We start from the raw sequence: 22,484 nt of genomic DNA, 5'->3' as shown, positions 1-22,484 counted from the left end.
AGATTGGTATTTCTTCTGGGTACTATAACAACACTTTAGGGAGGGGCTGGGCACCTATTTTTTTTACTAGGACCTGCATAATTTTTTTAAAAAAGGAAAGAAAGGAAATGAGACACTGTCATACAGCTTGAAAAAGACAGACTTCTAGTCTTTTCTCATATGCATTTGACAGGGATTTCTAGTGTGAATTTAATAGAGTTCTTTCCTCCAGGGTCTTTTCTCATTTCATTAATCCTTCTTAATCCCTCCATTTTATATGGCTAATAACAGCATCTTAATGAAATGCATGGTACAACTGAGATAAACAAGGAGGGAGAGATCTCCAGCTGGAGCTAAACTGATACAGACCAGCCTCCAGTTTAACCTAGATGTAAAGGAGAGGAAATCAGAAGGAAGCAAGCCTCTTTACTGAAGCCATGGATCACTAATGAATAATCAGAGCTCCTGGCTACATCTCTGAATTCAGCTTCAGCTACCAGTAAAATTATTTGTCTCTAATTAAAATAAATTAGAAGAAAAATGACCATTTAGTGGATAATCCTAAATCACAGTGTTAGGATAAGCGATAAAAAACAGCAGGTAGCGGAGCCTAAATAATACCCTGAAGTTCTCCTGAAGAACATCGGGGACAGCCAGCGCTTTGGCTTCTGTGCCAAGAAGCCTCATCACTAGGATTCACTGGAGAGTAAGAGAACTTCCTCCAGGGTTGACTTCAGAGGAACCAAACTCAACCAGCACCTAAGGAGCAGCACCAATCCTCTGCCAGATGTAAATCTTCAGCCTATTTTTTCCCGTATCAACAAAAAGCATCTTAGATATTTAAAAAGCCTGTCAACACTAAACCAAACCATTGTAAACACCTTTCTTCCCCACACTCTCCCATCTGAGAAGAGAAAGAGCAAAACCTATGTGACAGATATCACATGTGTGCTACTGGGAACTGTTCGAGTGAAAGAATGGCAAATGTAATATAAGAAATAGAAATGTGTCCTTAAGACTAGAGTCACAGAGTAATTTAGCTAGGAAGAGATCTCTACAAGTCTTTAATCCAAAACAGGACCAACTTTGAGTTTACATCAGGTTGCTCCAGGCCCTGTCTGGTCAAATTTTCAGTATTTCCATCTCCAGACTCTTGTTCCAGTGTTTGCTTACCCTCACTTTGAAGAATTCTTTCTTTATATCTAACCAGAATTTCCTTTGCTGCAACTTGTGTCCATTGCCTCTCACCTTTTTGGTGTGCGCCTCCACAAAAAGCCTGGCTCTATTTTCTCCGTAACAACCCATCACGTTTTTGAAGACAACAATAAGATCTCCCCTTCACCATCTCTCGTTCAGGCTTAACAAACTCAGCCCGCTCACCTCTCCTGGTGCACCATGTGCTCCAGCCCCCTTCCACTGGACTCACTGCACTTTGCCAGTGCCCTCCTTATACTAGGGAGACCCAAATGGGGGACACTACTCCAGCCAGACACTGTCTCCCACTTGCCAAATAGAGAGGAACAATCACTTTTTTCAACCTGCTGGCTAACCCTCTTACTAAACCAATCCTGTATCGAGATCAGGAGAAGAACAGCACTGCACCCTTCCTATCATCAGAGGTGCAGAAGAGCCGGAGACCTACTCCCTGAATGAGGATACTTTTCCTTGCTGCTTGGAGAACCTCCTTGCTCAGCCACACCACACCCTTTCCTTTGCAAGTGGTGCCCACCCCAAGGAGCTAAGCTGGGGTCATGGTATGACAATAATAGATGTCACGGTACAGCAGGACTCCTAAAATGCTCCTTTTAGCCTACTCCAAATGAGCTGTTGCAGTAGTACAAACCTCACTTAGCTACCTGTAAAACAAAACTTGACTGCCAAGGAAAGTATGTGAAGAACAGTACCACCTTGTCTTAGCTGCAGGACTTAACATGGACCAAATTGCTGTTACCATAAGAGCTTTAAAAAAAGGGGTAACGGAGATGAAATGAATATTTACAAACACTTATTGCTTTAATTCTCTTGCCGAGCCATTTTTGGTGAGCTAGGAAAAGAACAGCTAGATTTCCCTTATCTCTAAAGCCACGTATTCACAGTGTAAGCCTTTGTGTCATTAACTGTGCAGCATTGCTGCGAAATGTAATGGTTTTATGGTAATGCTGTTGCATGATCTATTCTTACATAAAGCCACTAGTAGGGAGGTCATTATCAGCTTATTTACTTCTATGCCAAACACCATAGCCCACGGTAAGTATCTGGAGATAAAATGACGCATCCTTTCTTTTGCTGGAGCTGGGAAGCTCACAGAGAAAGTAAATTACCCACACACATGGCTAATAGTCATGCTATGATCATTTTTAAAAGGATCAGAGGCTGCAACATCCAGCAAAGCCTTGATTGAGGGAAAACTCATTTAAAGGGCTTCCTTAAATGACAATCTCCACCACAGTGCCTAAATTCATCCTTTAGCAGTTGGAGAATTATATTTTCAGGTTAAATGAAGAAAGATTAAATGAAACTGATTCTAAGGAGAGTTATATTCAGCACTTTCAAAGGGTTCACCTGTGTTAGTAACAGGACAAATACACACCCCAGGATTCAGGAAGCCTTAATTTCTCTGACCTACTAATTCTAAGAAGCTTTTCAGGACTATAACTGAGTGCATAGCAGGACCCTAGCCACAGAAACACCAGCATCTCTGTAAGTCTTACCATCCTCAATTAGTTCTCTCCACACCTTTGGGAAACAGTTAAGTTCTCATAGCCCCATTTTACAGATTGGTTTCTCATAGACCCAGCTGAGTAATCCTCTGGCTGGACATTCATCATGCAGTATTGACATGCAAAAGCTGCATCTGTTGTGCCTTTAACTTGCTCGGGTTGGGCAGGATATTGTCACTGTTTCTGGCTTGGAGCATACCAGCATACAGTGTGGGTGTACTAATAAACTCTCAGAGGCTATGCAACTGCATCTCCTCCTAAAATTCATGCCATTCCCTCAATAACACTTGCATGTTGCCCAGAACCACAGCCCAAGTTAAACATTTCTGACTTGCAATTCACTTTGCAGGTGTATGTGACAGATAGAACTCATGCAGTTTGCACTGGGTTCTAAAATACCTTTGTTCTTTGCTCAACAAACAGTATATATGTACAAATGTACACATCAGAACAGAAATATTGGAATTTAGACATGTTTCCTCAGCACTCTGGGATGTTTCTTAAAACGCAAGGCTTCTCTTCTGAACTTTGGAATCTCTTTACATCTCTAACTTTCCTACATCATGATTCATCCCACAACTGAATATTCTTCTGCTACAAAAAGACAATTCTTTCCCTGCTCCTCCCAAATAATTTTATCTAATTAAGTACCTTCAGGTTTTGTATTTCTTGACCAACATCTGATTTCTTTGTTTAATTTCTGGTGTTTTCCTATCTTACCATAGCTTCTCCCTAAAGCTTAACGGGTTAAACACTTGCCTATTACACCAAGGACTCTAGATCTCAGTCCCTGGAGTGTTTTAGTAAGTGAACTTTGGGTCTTTAACTAAAGATAAGACAGAGGAAGGGGTTTCTTTTAGCTTCCACCAATTTTCATAGCACTACTACTATTCATCTGCATTACAGTTTTTAACAACCAGCTATTACCTAAAGCACAGGAGAGACTTAAGAGCAAGGACAGGTATCTATTGAAGCATCTCACAGTACAGCACTTCATACTGAGAGCTTCATGACACCAACTGGAAATCACAGATTTTGGATAGAGACATTCCTAGGGTAAAAATCTTTAAAGAAGCCTGAGACAACAGGCAGTTTTCAGAGATGACAAATATCTACAGGTTCCATTGATGGTGCTGGAAATGAAATGGTTTTCACCACTGGAAATCAGCAGCTTGGTCACAGCCCAGGCAGAGCCAATGTGAGATCTGGAAACAGAAGTCACCATTTCCAGGCTATGCTTCTGTGCTAGCCTTTATCACCTCCACCATTACACTTAGATGATCTCACTCTGTGAGCACAGCTTAGTACTGCAGTACTGCCAATTCTCCTCACATTTGTTCATTTAATCTCATCAGGTGATTTCTTGGAAGTGATTACAGGAACATCTCAGTTCAAAATAAATTCTCAGACTTAATGGTTTCTCAGAAAAGAACACATAAACAATCTTGCAGGTTCAGAGTACAAATCAAAGGATCTGATGCACAGAGAAATATATATGTGCACATACTATAAAAGTCAGGATTTTAAATCCAGTCTCACAATTTGGTGAAGAGGTGAAGGGGTTTGACTTAGTTTTTTTTAATGTTTCCAGACAGCAGTATTGCTACCCAGATACTCAATCTTCGTTCTGACAGAAGATGTCATGTTCCCATTTGCATTCAGTTTTGATCTCTCCCAGACTTCTCATATCTTTCAGAATTTCCGTCTTTGGCTAAGAGCATCAGAGTAAAAGCGATAAGCCATGCCACTCTCTTCTATTCTGCATTTCCCCAAACACAAATGTGTTCAGATCAAAGCCTGTGACACAGGCATAGCTCCATTCTTACACTGTGAGGAATAACTCTTTGTTTCAGGCTTGGATAAAAAGCCAGTGCATTGTACAATTCAGAACAGTAAAGGCTTTGCCTCTTCTCTTTCTTTTGGCTTAGTGACTTCTCTTCCTTTCCCTTCTCACCTTCTCTTACACACATATACCTTGCAGCTGGCAGCTACTCAAAATATAAAATGAAATATAAACCGAGGCTTAGGAGCCAGATGGAGACTTCACAGAAATAGCTTTAGAGGAAAGCAAAGGGAAAGACAGCCAATGCTTCAAAGTCCATTACAGAGATTTCTAAGCAAGCAGCTGCTTGAGAAGGCAGCTTGTACTTTTTGTGGGAACGCCCACACTGCCTGCTATCTTATGTATGCTTTTCCGTCACTTCTTATTCATTGTAATACTGCTGGTTTAAATGCCACAGTCCAGTGCTTGTTCTCCTTCCCAGGCAAGAAGATTCACACAGGATGACAGTGTTGCAAGTGCCACTCTCCAGAAACAAAGCATTGCTATTTTGAAATGAAATGGTTAATTGTTTCAAACACAACATGTAGCTGTATAAAATGTGCCTTGAGAACTGGATATTCACAGACTTCAGCCATTTATGGATTGACTGCCCAGAGTGAGGTTTCTTGGTTTCAAGAATATACCTAAAACACAATAGTGTTTGAATAGGGATCTGATTTGTTACAGCCAAGTATCTGCAAACCTCAGCAGAATAATAATTGAAAAAGAATGCTGAGCTATTCCAGTGGCTGTATAGCACATCTGAGTGCAAAAACCTCAGGATACACTATAGCAAAGAGAGGAAAAATATCTAATCTATAAGTAAATCCTAGGGGGGCGAGGTGGGGGGAGATTTTACAGAGCAGGTTTACATGAGATTAACTATGAATCATACACAAACTACAAGGAAAGCAGACTGGTTCGGTTTCCAGTACCGTGCAAAATCCGGCATAGTATTTATGTACTTAAAATGCATGTCCTGCCTCATGGACAGCAGGCAAGATCTTTCACTCTGGCTGTATGCAGTCTCTTAACCAGCTCTGCTCATTCTGCAGTGATCTAGGAATAATCTGCAGAAATATGCATAGGGTCTGCACCATCAGTCATGTATGTCACATCCCCTTGGGCCCTGGAAATGGCTGTCAGTGAGCCCTTGGGATTCCCCGTTCTGGACAACCTGCAAAGTAGCACTGAAAGGGATTTAAGATAGCCAGGATCAGGGATGCAAGCTAAGAGCTAATGGCAGCAGACCATGGTTAGCTAACATGCTGCAATGTCCAGCACCTGCTGCAACAGATCTTCACATAAGGGCACAGGGATGAAGCATGAGAGATGACAGAGTTTCTCCCTGTCTGACACGATTAAAGAAGCTTTTAAAATATACGTGCTTGGGTGGTCTGCAATAAGGCATTAGGATTCTTTAGACTGAATCAAAAGAGAAGGTGGTCATGCTCTTCATTCTCAGCTTTCAGTGGATATTAACGCTTACTAGAGAGAAGCTAAATAGTGAAGCTCAACAGAGAGCTCCAGATCTGAGGTCAGAGGTATCTTGATTACAGGCTTTGGAACAGCCTATTTGATTGGCTTTGGTTGCTGAAGTGCAGGTAAAGCCATACGCCAATCTAGCAATGAAATTCCCAACACTAAAATGAAAAAAAGGATAGAATAGCTGTCCTGACAGAATCATGTCTTTGGGAGCCCTCTATCCTCAATCTGTCACCCCTCAAAGGGCAGTTGAGGCTCACAAGAAACAGAAGTCCTCTGTTGTCTTGAACTGGCCAACTTCCATCGTATAATATTCAATTTTCTAGGATCCAGCTGGCACCCTCTACAAGGCGCTCACCGTTCTGAGCTACAAACACAACCTTGGGATTCTGACCTGGGTAGATTTACACCCTCACTGACTTCAGCAGAGCTGCATCAGTTAACACAACTTGAAGCCCTGGTATTGCCTTAAGGATGAGAAAGTGATTGAGGTTTGCACTGAATCAGCATTTTCCAGCTATTTATTCCCTCTGTCTGCAGAACATCCACCCTTGATCCTTCAGGTTTACCACAAGCCAGGACTGGGAATTTTTGTGGCAGTTCTTGTTAAAATTTGGCAATGCACCACTTAGCCTACTTCCACTGACAAAACAGAGAAGCTGCAATTATTTCAGATATGAACTGATTTTTTTTCCATCATATACTGTGGGTTTTTTGTTAGAAGGTTATATTGAGAACTTTTCTATTAAATTCCATCTTTTCTGTTTGGATGATCACTTTTCACTTCACAAGGATTCTGTAACTCTGATCATGTGCCTGTAAGGCTTTTTTGAGCATATAAAATGATACACTTATTTGATTGCTAGATTAGAGAAAAAGAGTTGGTGTAATTCCTGTTGGATCTAAGAATCCCCAAATTCTCTAAGTGAATGTGTGGTTACTCAATTATCTCTAAGTGTTCAGGTACTAGACCATCATTACAAATTCCCATCTAACAGTCAGCTGTAACAGAACACACCATGTACAAGGATCTCAAAATGCTATCCAAATACTGATGAAACAAGCTTTACTAATGCTGTGAGATGGGAGACTACTAGCACAGACACAGGTATAAGCAGTAAGGCACAGAGATTCTAGTAGGCCTGTTCAAAATTACCACAGTAGCCTATGTTACAGATTCACGACAGTTATAGCTATATACATCTACAGATATGGATATCTCTATGAGAGAGAGATGATATCCTGAGAAAGGATCATTAGATTACAGTTTCTCCCTAAATCATTACAGTCAGCAGGGGATTGGTTTGACTGTTTGCAGTCTGACAGCTATGAAAAGAGGTTAGCACAATATAACAAACATGAGAAAATTCCAACAACATTTATGCACTAAACTATTTACTCTTATTTCATTGTCTGTGTTTTTAAGGTATCTGTTTTAAATAACAGCTTCCTCTCTGCATTTGATCCTACAAGAAAGACCCTTTCTGTATATAGGACAGCAGAGTGTGTTGCCATGGAAATTATTATCTACTTAAATTCAACAAATCCAGCCTTATGAGGTATATTCCCCAGAGTATCTCAATTTAATTATTAATGTTCTTTCTAAATATCAACATCTTTCTGTTTTAACCAAAATCCTTATAAGCAGAGTGAAAACAATAAACCTGGAAAGTGGACTCCTTTGTTCAGCTGCAAAAGAGGTGCAATTAAGCCAGGGAAGGTGCAAACAGCCTCCAAGCTGCCCTGCCAATGTGCTTCAACTCAGACCTAGGTGGATCATCTGGAGGGGAGAAAGTCTCATTCAGTGCCTGTGTCCATTATGTCCCTGGGCTCTCTGCTATGATTTCCAGCAAAAAATACCAGCCAGGATAGTGGGGTTTTTTGCAGAGGCACACGTTCAGTGGAATCTGAACACTGACCATCAATTCATTTCCATATAGCCACCAGTCTTGCGCTCATTCTCCAGCCATGCAAGCCCAGTGAAACCATTCAATCTTTTCTCATGAAATATATCACTAAACCCAAAGCCGTTTAGCTTCAGGGCAGCTCCAGCATCCATCTTTCTCCTTCAAGTGTCACCATGAATTCTGCAGGTAGATTTTAGGAGCCAGATGGTGTTATTCAGGCTGATCTAACATGGGATAGTTTCTTGTGGGTCACATAATATGGGTGGTTCATAGGTCTAAGTTTAGACACGCCCAGACACATGTCCTCCCAAATCCCCAGCAAGAGGCAGCAGGACAAGTAGAACCCTTCCACAAGCAGGAGGAGGCTCGAGAGTCTCGAACTGCTCATCCACAAAAGGGCCCAAGGCAGAGCACAGCCCAGAGCAGCCCTGCGGGAACTGCCCAAGGCAGAACAACTCCCTTATCATGGTGGCTGTTTAATGTGACCTGCAGCCTGGGTAAGCTGCTCTCCCCACATGCTCACAGCAAGTGTTAGGGCATTTGTGCCGAAGACATCAAGGCAAAGGTAGCCATGAAATGTTGTCATGACAGGAGAAGGTCGTCTTCCTATGATTGCTCTGCTCTTAATCTTGACCAGGTGCTTCCCGTCTACCTTCCCTAGAAGGGTAATCCTCACGAAATGCCATCTAAGATTCCTGGTTTCACGCCTCCATGAGTGCTTCTCAGGGACTGACAGTCAGGAAAGCTCTGCCACAAAAGAGGCTGGTCTACGCAAAACGTCCCAGAGCACCCCTGAACTTTTGACCACTCGCTTGGAAATTTCAGCTCAAAATTCATATTTACATTGCCCCTCCAATTCTACTCCAGTGAGTGTTACTCATGCCTACATCAGGGTCTATTACATGTAAAGCAGAACTGATAGTTTAGATAGACATAAGTTATCACTAAGCTGATTTTACAGGTACCAAATTCATAAAGAATAAATAACTTGCCCTCTTCCCCCGGGGAGTTTGCAGCACCGCTGAATCCGAGCTCTTGGTATCCTCATACAAAATCTGCAGCACAAGTCCTTCCCTCCTCCCTCGTATAAGGCTGGTTATTGGTCATAAGCCTCCCTCCAAAACATGAGGCAAGAAACGTCTGTCAGTTTTTGGCTTTCCTCTAAAAACACTTTATTTAGAGGCTGGAAACAAGAAATAGAATAAATGAGCTCAACTGAGCTGAATGAAAGGAAGCAACAGCATGAACTCAACAGAAGAGAAGTGCTTCTTGAGCAGGAGCTGCAACTGTTGATGCTGATAGCATTGAATTGCTCGGTAGGTAAAAGGCAGGCTACACATGTTGCCCTGGCATCCCTGGGACCCGTCCAAAAAAGCACAAAATTCCAGACGTGAGGGGCATTCTTTCTAGCTCCTCACAAATAGTTCTTCAATGCTGGTTTTGTTGTCCTGTATAATTTGCCATTTTGGAAAGCAAAAGATTACTGTTGGCTCCATGAGAGAGAAGGGGGAAAGATGGACTGCAGCTTTATTGACCAGTTGATTGATTCCTTCTTTGGAATTGGTTGGTTGTTTATTTATTAGCAATTAGTGCATTAGCAGTAAGGGACACAGCAAGCAAGTAGGCAGCATTTGAAGAAACAAACCTTTACTAAGCATGACACCAGGCCAGCGTTCCCAGCTGTCCCCCTGTCGCTCCCAAGAGTCAATCTCCAACTTGACACCTAATCCTCTGCCTCCATATAAATGTGTGTCCCTTCTGAAACATAATCCTTGCTCTTCATTTCTACTTACTGTACAACCAACTTGTCTCCTTCTTCGGTACCATCCTTGCCCTTCTTCTGGCTATGTGGCAGCTTTTACCAGCCTGCAGGTCGCTGCATTACCACCCATATCAAATTAAAATCCCTTGTCCTCCCCTTCTAGATCCTGCAAAATGTGCCCACAAGAAACAAAAAGCACTAAGCATAAAAAAGCATATCTCCCCACTAAGGAGATATGCCTGCTCTGACCTTCGTATCAAAAGATGGAGTTGTTCTATGTACGAAGCTTGGAAAGTACCAACCATGTTTTAGTCATTACATGCTGCTCCAGGTCTGGAGTGCCTTCCTAGGTCCTGCCTGCAGAATGAGCAGGCATGTCCTGTTATCTCAGTCCTTCTCTTCAGAAGCACATAAGTCATGGAAAGATAAAACACAGTTTTCATTTTGTCGCTCTTTCTAGTTCTTTCTCCCCACTCACCGCTCACCATCTGTTTTGCCTATATTTTATCAGTTTAAATTAGGAGCTCCTCAGAGCAGGAATCTTGTCTTACTACATGTATGTGAAATGCCAAAACAGAACATGAACACAGTACCAGTAATAGTGTCACAAAGAAATTACCAAGGACCACAGGATCAGTCTCATAAGTGATTCACCTAGAAGGCAGAGTTGCATTTATTCATATATTATTTACTTTTATATTACTACAGAACTTAGGAGAACCAACTAGAGACTAAACCCCATTGTCTAGGGTGCTGTAAAACCAAAAATACTAAATAAGAGTTCCTGCCCAAAAGAGTTTACAATCTAAATAGCATATGAGTGATAACAAAAGCATGTGACACCTTCCTCTGCAAAAAGCAGCATGTGATTAACTTCAACACCACAGGTGATTTAAGTGAGATTTTGCCATATAAGTATTTTGCTTGTGAAGAGCCCTATTACATGGATGCATCCTTGCATTGAGCCATTTCATCTCACAAGGCCTATCTGAAATCTGCTGAGTGGCCCTGATCAAGCCAAGTGCAGAGTCAGACAAAAGGAAATCTTGACTCAGATCCTAGCTGCCTAATGAGGACATAGAAGAAATTTTGACTTACAAAGGTTCTACGGCAACCCACACTGGCCAATACTGCAGCACTCAAGTCTTCACCTACCTTTATGATCAGCCTGAAAGTTCCTGAGATACCACCCTCTGTCTGCTGAAAGCGTGGAAGCAGAAAGGCAAATGCAGTGCTTAGTACTTAGAAGCAACTGCTCAAGAAGTAGTAGGCATGATTGTATGCTCTCCTTTGTCCTCTCCATACCAAGTATTTCCTCTTGACCAAGCAGCTCTCTATGCAACACATTACCTTTAATGGAAGCTCCTTACAGATGTCTGTCTCCCTCTATTAACTGCAATAAGAGCACAGAAGAGTGTTTCTCAACCTTTCCTATTCACTGGACCACCTGACCCTTTGAAAGAAACATAGAGCTCATTTTATATCATCTATTCTTAAGCAACAGTGAGATAAGTCACACGGAATTGGTAAAATGCTGAAATGTTAATATTTTACAAAACTGTAATTCAGTAGTTGTAATTACAAAACTGGTAACTAAAAATGTAGTAAAAAATGGTATCACCTGATTAAATAAGTTAGTACGTAACTGACAACTGCCTGTATGAGGGGTTCTGTTTTAGAGCTGAAATGTTTTCACGGACTGCCTGATGTTTTGTGGACTGCCAGCCATCTGTGGACCACAAGTTGAATAACTTGGCTCTAAATGTCCCTGCTAGGACTAAGTAACCAATTTTACGTAGTGTAATGCCTGACTTAGTAGCCTGAATTAGGCAGTCTGGCTGTTGCATTCTGCTGTCTATGACGCCGACAACAGCACTGAGGATCTGAAAGGGAGTAGGTCATTATTCAGAATACTTAAGCCTTTGGTTGTTTGACTACTTCGGGTAGCATCTATTTAAGTCTGTAGTTTTGTTCTACCCCTCCCACACCCATCACAAATCCATAAAACAAACTATAAACATAATGCCCAATTCCCTTGATCAGATCCCCTTTCATTAATTTATTGATCAAGGAGCCTGGAGGAAATATACCACCGGTTACCACAGGTTTTCTGTGGAATACTGGACACATCAGTTGATCTCTCTGTGCCTCAGTGCTCTTACCAGTAAAATGGCAGTAAAAAAATCATTCTGGTGACACAATACTTACTAAATTAATGCTCTGAAGTGCTTTAATACAGTGAAATGGAAAGGGTCCCACAAAGGCAAAATACTGTATTAAGGCAGCTGCAAAGGCCAAGCCCCCTAGCTATATTCCACAACTTCTAGTTTGGTAAAACGTCCTTCCTTACCAAACCAGGACTAGTAACATCTGTGATGTGCATGCAAGAAAACCTTCCCCATTGGGGCTAAGAGCATTTCCAGCACATCTGTGCTTCTGCAGGAAAATCTGGGTCATGGTTGACAAAGCAGCAGGCAGCGTTATCCCCTGCAGTGTGATCAGCACGGTCACATTTCACATGAAGGGCAAAGCAAATGTCGCACCTGCGCTGGATGCTCCTCTGTCAGTTACTGTCACCAACAGGTTCTGCCCCCTCGGCAAAGCCATAAAGGCTGCGGCAGAGATGCACGTGGTAGATGCCGAGCTGAGCCGGCAGCCACAGAGACCACTTGTTCTTCATGCGAGGGAGAGCAGCAGTGCAAGACTGCAAGATCTGTTTCAGATTATACCACCTTACTGTATAGGTAATGTTTCTTAGCAAATTCTGCATGTGGTCTGCCCTTCCCACTTCCCAGCTTCAGAGCACATAAAAGAGTCTACTGCAAACTCATCCCATAGCCTTAGCCGAGAGCTCAAGCCACGCTGGGTCCATTGCTGTATTTTGACATAATTTCGCATCACTGGTGTTGAAGCCCATACAGAACAATAGATACCAGAATCCTTCACATCACCTGCCAGCACCAAGTAAATAACGTAGACTGTGAAGAAGGACCTTCACATATGCGGTATGTATCAACTGAGAGGCTAATGCTGGCATATCAATAACTAAAAGCACGGGGCTGTGCTATGCCTTCATGAGAACAGCTCTCGCACGCTTGAGCGGATCCTGTCTCTGCCTGCCTCTGGTAAAGAGGATACAAGTTATCCTTTTCTACCATCATATAATCTCTATTACATGACTTTTTTTTTTTTTTCCCCATTCATAAGTCTCTTCAGGCTTCCCATACACACAAAAAACAGGAGGAGGAAGGATCTGCTAAGTTTCTCTAAAATGGAAATTCATTACTGATGTAAGCAGTATCTTTTGATTGAATCAATGTCTGACTCAGTAGCACTATGGATTTATACCAGCTGAGGATGGGGGTGGCCGATCTCACCTACCCTTGCTAAAATGGCATCACAGCAACAAAGAAAGAGAAAGCAGAGAAATTGTGACGAGGAAGGAAATTTCACTCATCAGTTCAAAGAATTCTTTGGCTCCTCTTTGGTTTTGTTCAGACCTACCTATTTCCAGTGACAGCCGGAAGAAAGGATGCCTCGGATAAATCCCTGTTACTTCCACACAGGGCCAGGAATTCCCAGTGAACATATCTGAGGCTGCCACCCTATTTCACATCAAACTGTAAGTGATCAGACAGGCCATTACTGATATTTTGATTTAAAAGAAAACAAATACAGGCAAAAAAGCATCATTAAGGCTGTGGTTTTTCACCATGAAGAACATATTTAACCATTTTATAATAATTTGTAATGCACTTCTAAGCTCCTCACAGCAGAAATTCAAATGCCTCAGTCACACAGTATTATCTCAACTATTGATGACATGTCTGATCCAGCCTCATTTCTACTGACTTCTCCTTCCTCTGCCATGCGTTCCAGATCGAAAGGCTTTCAACAGGCAGTGTGACGTGCCTAACTTTCAGAATTGGAGCCAAAACCTGTATTTCTGTTCTGCATGATCCCAAGCACAAAAAGCAAGTTCCATGTTTCTGGGAAAAGAATAGGATTTCCATGCAAATACAATAGGCTGCATTTATATATAACACTTTTAACTTCAAAATGCTTTTAGACAACAGCCAAAAGGTATAGCAGACCCGTAACCACCTACAATTGCCAGCGCTGTGCGCTGTAGCTGAACTGGACTGCCATAATGAAGAGAGATCCCAAGTCCTTCTGCTAGAGTGGCCTCTACCACCTGAAGCAAAAAAGAATCTCCTTCTCAATGAATAGCAATAAACTGTAGATGGTAGGACATGCCACTGATCCCTTCTGGTCTGTCTCAGGGAAGATAAATTCAGCACAGTTCATTACACTTAACAGATGAGGAAACTGAGATACAGGTGTTCCAGGATGTCCTTTGAGATGTACTCAGAGATGATGAATAAAAAAGGGGTTGTAATTAACCCACGAATAACGATGCTATCCCATTCCAGTTATTGTGAGAGACAAAGTAACAAATAATTCCAAGATGCAACAGTTGCAATTACAGTGATCACAGGCATCCCTTGGTGGAAAAGTCACCTGTGATCTACTACCATGAGAAAAAGAACATCCTGATTTTGTTCTCGTTGAGGCGAGTGAAAAAACTACCTGGACCACAGGAGGATGAAAACTGAGATCTTAAAGGAAAAAGATGTCCAGGGACAGGATTATCTTTTTGTTTCGCATTTGTACAGTACCTAGTGCAGATCCTGACAATAATAAAGTCTTTGACTTTAACACACAGCTACGGCAGTGTAAGATGCTGCTCTAAATTTTTTATCATTCTCTTCTGGGGGTTACCAGCACACATCTCTGCAGGCAGAACAGAACAAGCGAGCACTCTGGCCCAGTGTTAACACAAAGTCCAAACGCTACAGCTGAAATGATGTAAGAGAAGGTTTGCAGTAAGCTGCCTGACTTCCTATTGAGGTGAGTGAGAAGTGCTCACAGACTCTTCTCCTTCAGCAACATTTTGGAAATAGAAACTGCCAGGACAGAGACGGTAACAACCAAATCAGAGATAGTGAAAGCAACAAAGCACAGGTTTGCTTTTTGTTTTAAAGCCCTTTCTGTTAGCTGAGTCATATCAGACATAACCCCCACGGCGATCAGAAGTCGTAAGAGCACAAAGCAATATTCACAGTGTGACTAAACCACACCACACCACTTTCCTCATAAACCTTATCAGCTAGTAAGATTTAATGAAAAAACCCCAACTAAATAGGCATGAGCAGGGGGAAAAAAAGCTCAACCAGGTGGCCATTCTACTTAGAGCACAGCTATCTGTACTGATGGATCAACTAGTGATTCATAATGAGATGGGGAAACCAGACTAGATAGATAAAATCTTTGTTATGATCCTAATCTGAAGACCACTGTACACCGAGAAGTCAGTGATCCACCTAGCAGTTAACCTGAGTGGGTGCAGGCCTGTGCTGTGCTGCATGTATAGCTTGGCCTTCTGGCCCACGTTGTGTTGCGCACACCCCTTGGATGCAGGATCAACTCAGCTGGTTAATTGTAATGAAGGAGCCTGTAGGAAGCTCACAGTGGTCACCAGCAATTAAACCACCTGCCTTTCCTTGTTTGTCTTCATCTAAAAGTACAGCAACAAGTTCTCTTGTGACCATCCTTTTCATTTGACAGTAGAAATTATGAATAGAATTGCCTTTTCTTTTTTTTTTTAAAGAAAATACTCTAAGGGCTCAAAAGACCTAAATGTACAGTAACCTTTCCACAGACAGATCTGCGTGGTGTGCTGCACCCAGACCGGAGGGCTGTTCCATGGTAGGCAGCTTGGGGTTTTCAGCATCTGAAGGGATGTAAGATCATTTATACTGTCCTCTTTTTCTTTATAATGTTAGCTCTAGTAAGTGGTATTTTAAGCAATACTCTCCAGAGTCAGAGTTTCTTGCTGGGATCATAACAAACTAGCACTTCCTGGTACAAAACATTCTTAAAGGATGGATGTATACTAAGTAGCCGTGCAAAGAAAGTGGTGATGAAGCTTGGCTTGCCCTAGGTTTCCTTGCAAAATTCTTTTTTAATTATTACTATGATTACTAAATGATTAATATTTTCACTGCATATTCAAATTGTTATTTGCTATTGAAATTCTAGTATAACAAATAATTAGTACCACCCTCTACACAGCTGATTTCATACTGTAACATGCTATTCAGATAAAGCTGAAGAGAACGGGAAGGTTTGTATGTTCAGCTAATTACCTGACTGCAGATGTCAACTGCTCTATGTCCCACCCCTATCGGATTTTTACCCAGTCCATGTGTCTGAGATGAAATCACCCGTGTATATGTGTGTGTGCCAAGGTAAGTAAGCTAAACTACCATCTCTCTGTAGACATTCTTTGTTCTTGAGGATTAGCTGGGTTACAGGGTGGCAGGTTTTTTCGAAGTGGCAATTAGTCTAGTAGAGAAAAAAGAAAAGCAGCTTTGGACAATACACACTACATCTTACACTGCTGTCAGAGATATCTAAATAGTTATACTGTTCAAATTAAATCATTTAAGTATTTAACATGCTTTCCCAGAATGAAGTGCAAACCCAATAATGGCTAGCAACAGCTGCAGCTGAATCCAGATCACATACCTCCAGGGGCTAAATTCAACTCTGGAACCCCAAAAATCTTCATATCTGACAGCCACCCAATGTCTTAGTGATACAGAGAGATAGTTAAGATCAAGGTGAGTTTTCCTTTTGATGTTTCTTCCCATATGGCAAAAGAGGAGACCTTGAAAATGCCTTTCTGGAATGATGCTGATGGTGCAACATCATGGCATATTTCTTTCAGACAAAGAAAGTGACAGGCCCTTGCAGACCCTCTACATATAACTTAAGAGCACAACAGATGTTCTCCTGAGTCTGCAGCTATATGTGCTGGACAGAGAAAACTGGCAAATGATTCATTTGATTCAGTGTACTAACCTTGACCAGCCACATTTCCAGAAGGGAGACAGATCAGCCATCCTGCTGCCCCACCTTAAGCCTAAACTCCCCACCCAAGAATTTTCCTAGTGGCATCAAAAATGCCCTTTTCTCACCGAATCTCTTCTCAGGTGGGGCAGATGAACATGTATCTCGAGCTTGCTCCATTTTCCCCCTGTTGCCTGGGAAGCATTTCCAGGGAATTTCTACATGTATTCCCACCTACTACAGCACTTCCAGCCATGGAAAAGCTGTAGGACAAGCGCAAAGAGCCACACGCTTCTCCTCCCAGGCTGACAGGTTAATGGGAAATCGAGAAGGTCTTTCGAGAGGGTGGGCGCCAAGTTGCAAGGAGGAAAGAAATATTTGCTCTTTCTTTTACAGGAGAACGAGAAGAAAGCAGCGGTAGCGGCTGGGAGACCCGCGGCCGCCTCTCCCAGCGCCCCCTCGCGAGTCCCGGCGCGGCGGGCCCCGCTAACAAAGCCCCGCTGCCCAAACCCACGTCCATTTTCCCACCCGCTGATGCTCGATTCCCCCTCCTGACCCCGAGCCCGTTCATCGCCGAGCACCGGGCGATGCCAGCCGCCCTCCTTCTCCCCTGTCACCTCGCCCTGTACAGCACGACAGCATTTTGCCCTCCATCCCCTGGTAATTTTCCCACGCTGGAAAATACCGTTTGACCCACCTATTTTCTCCCTCACCCACCAAGCAGCCGAGCGTCCCATCCCTAACAACAACCTGCTAAATTTAGCCGGGTCGCCGCCACCACCACGTATTCCTAGCAGGGGCGAGGCGGGGAGACAAGCAGCAGGCACGGCACGGACACCGCACACACACACACACGCACAGAGATGCGGGCACACGCGGGCACACGCCGGGCACACGCGTGCAGGTGCCAGCCGGCAGCTACTCACACCACTAGCCTGGAGATGATCCATGAGACCATGGCGTTGCGTGCCGCAGGGCTGGCTCTCCCGGCAGGGAGGGCTCGCCCCGTCTCCTCGCCCGCCGCCGGCCGCCGCCCGAGTGAGCGGGGCGGGCGGCTCGGCCATCCGGCCCCGCAGCCTCAGCGCAGCCTCACTGGCGGCGCCGCCGGCAGCCAACGCGCAGCCGGGCCCGGCCGCGGAGATTGGGCAGGGCCCGCGGCCGCCCCCCGCCGTGCTCGGCGCTGCGGGAGGAGGAGGAGCAGCAGAGCCCTCCGGCCGCCCCAGCGGGAGACCCCCCGAGCGTACGGGGGGGGTTCGGGCGCGAAGAGCGCAAGGAGAGCGCAGTGGCTGCGCCAGCCGGGCAGGGGTCCGTCCCTTCCCCGCGCTGCGGCATCGGGCGTGCACCACCGCAGCCGAGCTCTGGCCCAGTATTCCTGTAGAAAGTTTTCATATAGATGCTTTACGAGAGCCAGCCGGGCAGGGGTCCCTTCCCCATGCGTGCACTTCTGGACCACCGCAGCCGAGCAGGCCATGAAGCAAACCCCATCGACTGTTCGCATCACAGTAAGGGCAAAGCTAAGGCATGGTGTTGATGGGCTTCTTGGATACATAGGAAGAGAGGGATCCCCCTCCATGCCCCAAAGTTCGCAGGCACAACTGACAAGGGTACTAGCTGCACGATCCAGGCGACTCCCTGTCCCTGTCGATGATGACAGCCAGCAAACTCTCCTCCAGGTTAGTTTTCATTAGGGAGTCTCACGGCTATCAAGTCCAATTTCCATGAGGAACATTTGCCCACATGCAGAACAGACGTTGGCTTGACCTGCAGGTTGTTCTTCCCTAAGTTTCCTTCGGGTTCTTTTCGTTCGCTACATTGGCACATGCCAAATGTGATTAGATTGCCGGAAATCATCTTCCCCTGCTTTGTTTTTTTTCTTCTATCAGAAGCACACTTGCCCATGGGAATTCATTATGTGTTTTAGTCTCGCAGCAATCCTTAGATCTTTCTCAAGCTTGCCACCATGAGACCAGCCCCAAGCTTCACTGGGAGGCTGCTCCATGGAGCAGCTGGCCTGGTTTCAGACATCAGGGCCAGGGCTCCAGCCACCCTGGCTTCACTGCAGGATCCCTGCCTCCATGCCCGACACTTTGTTCTTTTCTGGGACTGTGCATCTGCAGCAAATTTTCCCTGTCATTCTGAGACAGCATAGCTGAAAGAGGCTGAAATTCCCTAACATATCGTGAGTAACCTGTGAGGAACTCTTCTAGGGAGAGGCTGAACATTTCAAACCACAGGCAGCAGAGCTAGGAGCTGATCACAGACCTCTCCGGTCCCAGGCAGCCACAGCCATCCTTACACTCCTGTCCATTTCCACAGGGGGATGAGCATCACGCAATATCCAGCCCTTACCTAACATCCTTCTTCTGCTCAGCTCAAAGTCCTCCATAATGGGATCATCTTTTATTATGTAGGCTCTCTGGACCTGGTCCCCAGAAAAACAATAGCAGCCATCGTCTTCAGCTAAATCTGCAGGTATAGACATACATGTAGTTAAAGTTGAGCACCTCTAAAAATTATCTTCTAGAGGAAGACTCAAAGAGAGCCCAGTGCCTCCATCGCCGCATTGCTCCTCTCTCTGTAGTGGGTCCGTTCCTCCACCAGAGGGAACTTCCACCTCACGCCGGGCCCTGTAACAAGCTGTTCCCTCCTCACCCACCTCCCTGGGTTACAGCAGCACTTCTGCTACAAACAGCGGTATTTTCTGGTTACAGACAAGCTGTGAACCACAGCTGGAGGTACAGAGCCACCACCAAACATTCCTGCCTCGGGGACTGCAAGGGCCTACAGTGGCAGCATCGCTACAGCCAGCATGTTGACTGCTATACAAGCACCACAAAGACAGGACTAGGTGGCCTGTTGCAATAAGCAAGTGTAAAATTAGCCGCCTTCTCCAGACAAGATAGCTCTCTGGAAGAACTGCCTTCTCTCCAAAAGAAGCCATTAGGCCACCTAGCCCAAACTCTAAGGCAGTGAGTCATCCTGTCTGTGGCTGTCTTGCCTGTGTATCATAGCCAAATAAGTACTTGGAAATCTGTTATCAAAGATTTTCCATGTATCAGGATTACTTAGTGTGAGATTTTAGACTGTGTGTTGGCAGACACTCCACAACATTATTACAGTTAATGATGTGATATTATCAAGTATAAGGCACAGATGTCTCTGCACAAATATTTGTGTAATCACCACAGCATACACAGCAAGGACTAAATGACAAGTTCTGTATTTCAAGCATAGAAAAATGGACCAACAGGAGAAGATACTGGATCATAAAGAGAGATAAGACAGAGGACATCACCCAAAGCTTCAGGAAAACATTTTAGTGCCCAAAACATAAAACTCAGCCTCATGCCCTCTTGGCTCCTTCCAGCCTCTTCCAGCTCACCATGTTGCCTGTAGCTCCTGCTAGTCACCATCACTGCTGACCTGCAGCTCTCTTTTCTGGGCAGCAACCATCAGAAAGGCTTGAAGATTTTTTCTTTTGCTTGGAAGCTCTCTCTGACAGGGGTAAACAGGACATGGACCTCTCTTGTGCTGCTGCTTTGTACACAACTGACACAATCACCACCTGAAGATCGTTGACTGATCTTAAGCCTCAAATGTACACAGATAGTTAACAAGGTAGGTCTGGTGATGGAAAACCTAACGAGCCTGTCAATGGGAATGCAGGGAGCTTTACTTAAATAGCTGTCTGGTAAACAGAGGATGAAGGGGAGAAATTCAGCTCTACTGAGTCATCAGTGGAAGGGTGACAATGCCCCCTACCTACTCTCCATGGGCTGTGTCTTCGGATAACAGTCATACAGCCCTGTGACCATAAGCTCCATAGACAACATGCGAAGCATCCTGGAAAGAGGCTTTGCTTTAAGAAACCCTTTCCTTTGCTATTAAACGGCCTGACCCAGTCTATAAAGAAATAACGGAGAGACACAAGAAGAGTTAAAGCTGTAAGGACAGATACGAATTAATTTACACAGCCAGCTCAGCAGAGAGGCCACCCGATGCTAGTGGAACATTTTGGAACAGCTTTAGCAGTGGAAGAAGGTCAGGCAGTGAAAAATCCTACGCAGATTGCACTATTAGATGGTTTGATATCTGTTCCCCAAACAACAAAATAAACCAGCTTTGTTAAAGAAGGCAAAGCCACCTCCCTTGCCCTAAATACTATACAGTCTTCTCCTAGCAACTGCTTTTCCTGAGCAGTTCACAGCTGTAGAAAAGTCAGACCCCCCCAACAGCTCTACCATAATCAGACTCATTCCTCTTTGGCCCCAGAGAGAGGGGATGTCAGCCTCACAGTTGAACAACAACTGCCAAGCTCCACTTCTTAGAACAAGAAGAGTGACTGATATATATGCACAGGGCACTCTGTTACCAAACCCAGAAAAGGTCAGGAAGAGGGACAACTCTTACCAAGAAGACATGTCCTCCAACGGATCAAACGTACATCAGAGGCACTTCAGAAAAGCTTGAGAAGAAGACAACCTAGCTATGACATGTCCCCAGCTATAGAGAAAAATATCAGACAGGAAACCTGTGGTGATGTTTAGGTGCTGAAGTTCACATGGAGAAAACAAAATAACAAAATGTAAAATAATAAAAATAAATAATAAATAAATAATAAAAATAATTAATAATAAAACAAAATAATAAATAATAAAAATAAATTAATACATGTAAAATAATAAAAGTAAATAAAATACATGTGCAACAGTGCACACATATATTCTATAGTATTGTTACAGTACCTCAAAAGTATCAGGAGAAGAAAGATAGTTTGATCAAGAAATAGACATTCTGCAACACACACGTACATACACACATATATATACATATGCTCAGCCTCTTGGAAGAGAAATGTTTGGTCTTCCACCCACTGGAAGAGAACGGGTGACCTCTTGAATTTAACTCATGACTTCTACTTGGGAAGCAAAAGAAAAAACAAATTAACAAAAACCTAAAAAGACAACGTGGACATTTAGAGCAAAAATCCAAGAAGAATGCAGCTCCTGAATACAGTAATGAAAAATGACCATTTCTAAAACTACAGCTTTACTAACAGATATGGACTAGATACAAAAAGGTTAATCCTACTCTATGGGGAGTATTGTTAAAGCATGTGGAGACAGTCAGCATTTCCTGGCTGCCATTTCCATCTTTATTATTCAATTACTTGCTTTAGAGCTATGGCCATTAGCAAAGAGAGATTAACAAATGCCTATTTTGACTCAAAAGTGGTGTGGTCTGGCATTTGAGCTGGGAACTGTGACTGCTGAGCGCTCTTAATTCTCAGTGACTCACTAAAAGAGCTTGGGGAAAACATGCAGATCAGCATGCTTGAATGTATTATTTGGCTTTGGGTAACCAAAATGGGATAGCATGGTACCAAATATTCTAACACGAAACTCTACAGCACAAAGATCAGTCAGTGGTACTCAACATCTCCAAATATTAAGCTCTGAATACCTAAAGTTGTGCATCAAAAGTGTCTTCTGAGAAGTTTGTTCTTTGCTTCCCATATTCCCTTCTGTAACTTACATGTTACAAGATGCTTCTGCCTTAGCATAAATCCATGTGTCTTAGATTAATTCATTAGTGGCTGTGAGGCATCTGCAGACCCTCCAGCTCCATAGGAAATTATCCCAATTCAGCATGTTTTCCATTCTACTATTTCAGAACAAAGAAATGCTTGGATTACAGCATTTTATAAATTGATGAAAAAAGGACTGTATCTTAGACTGGAACTTACTTTTTCAGCCTCAAATGCCAATAAAGACATTAATAAATTACCACTATTATTACAGTACTTCTGACATGCAGATTAGTCTTCTTGTCCCTTGTTACTGGCTACCATCTTTCCACCTCAGCCTAGTCCTGCACAACCATCAGATATATTC

The 22,484-nt window shown here is 43.6% G+C and overlaps 1 protein-coding gene across 6 annotated transcripts in view; it reads right to left on the bottom strand.

The window, feature by feature from the left end:
• Nucleotides 1–17,694, bottom strand: part of REEP1 (receptor accessory protein 1) — a 70,305-nt gene extending 52,611 nt beyond the window's left edge. For 3 of the 6 annotated variants that reach the window (XM_075499536.1, XM_075499534.1, XM_075499535.1), the window contains exon 1: nucleotides 17,517–17,691. In XM_075499536.1, the coding sequence (XP_075355651.1) occupies nucleotides 17,517–17,548 (32 nt within the window). In that variant the 5' untranslated portion in view covers nucleotides 17,549–17,691. Of the gene's footprint in view, nucleotides 1–17,516 lie in introns of all 6 variants that reach the window. The other 3 variants (XM_075499532.1, XM_075499533.1, XM_075499537.1) reach the window with 3 other exon arrangements.
• Between the last annotated feature and the right edge of the window lie 4,790 nt (nucleotides 17,695–22,484).

This window comes from Mycteria americana, chromosome 4 (assembly GCF_035582795.1).
Source record: "Mycteria americana isolate JAX WOST 10 ecotype Jacksonville Zoo and Gardens chromosome 4, USCA_MyAme_1.0, whole genome shotgun sequence".
In the NCBI taxonomy this organism is placed as follows: Eukaryota; Metazoa; Chordata; class Aves; order Ciconiiformes; family Ciconiidae; genus Mycteria; species Mycteria americana.
This window is presented reverse-complemented; position numbering and strand designations above follow the sequence as displayed.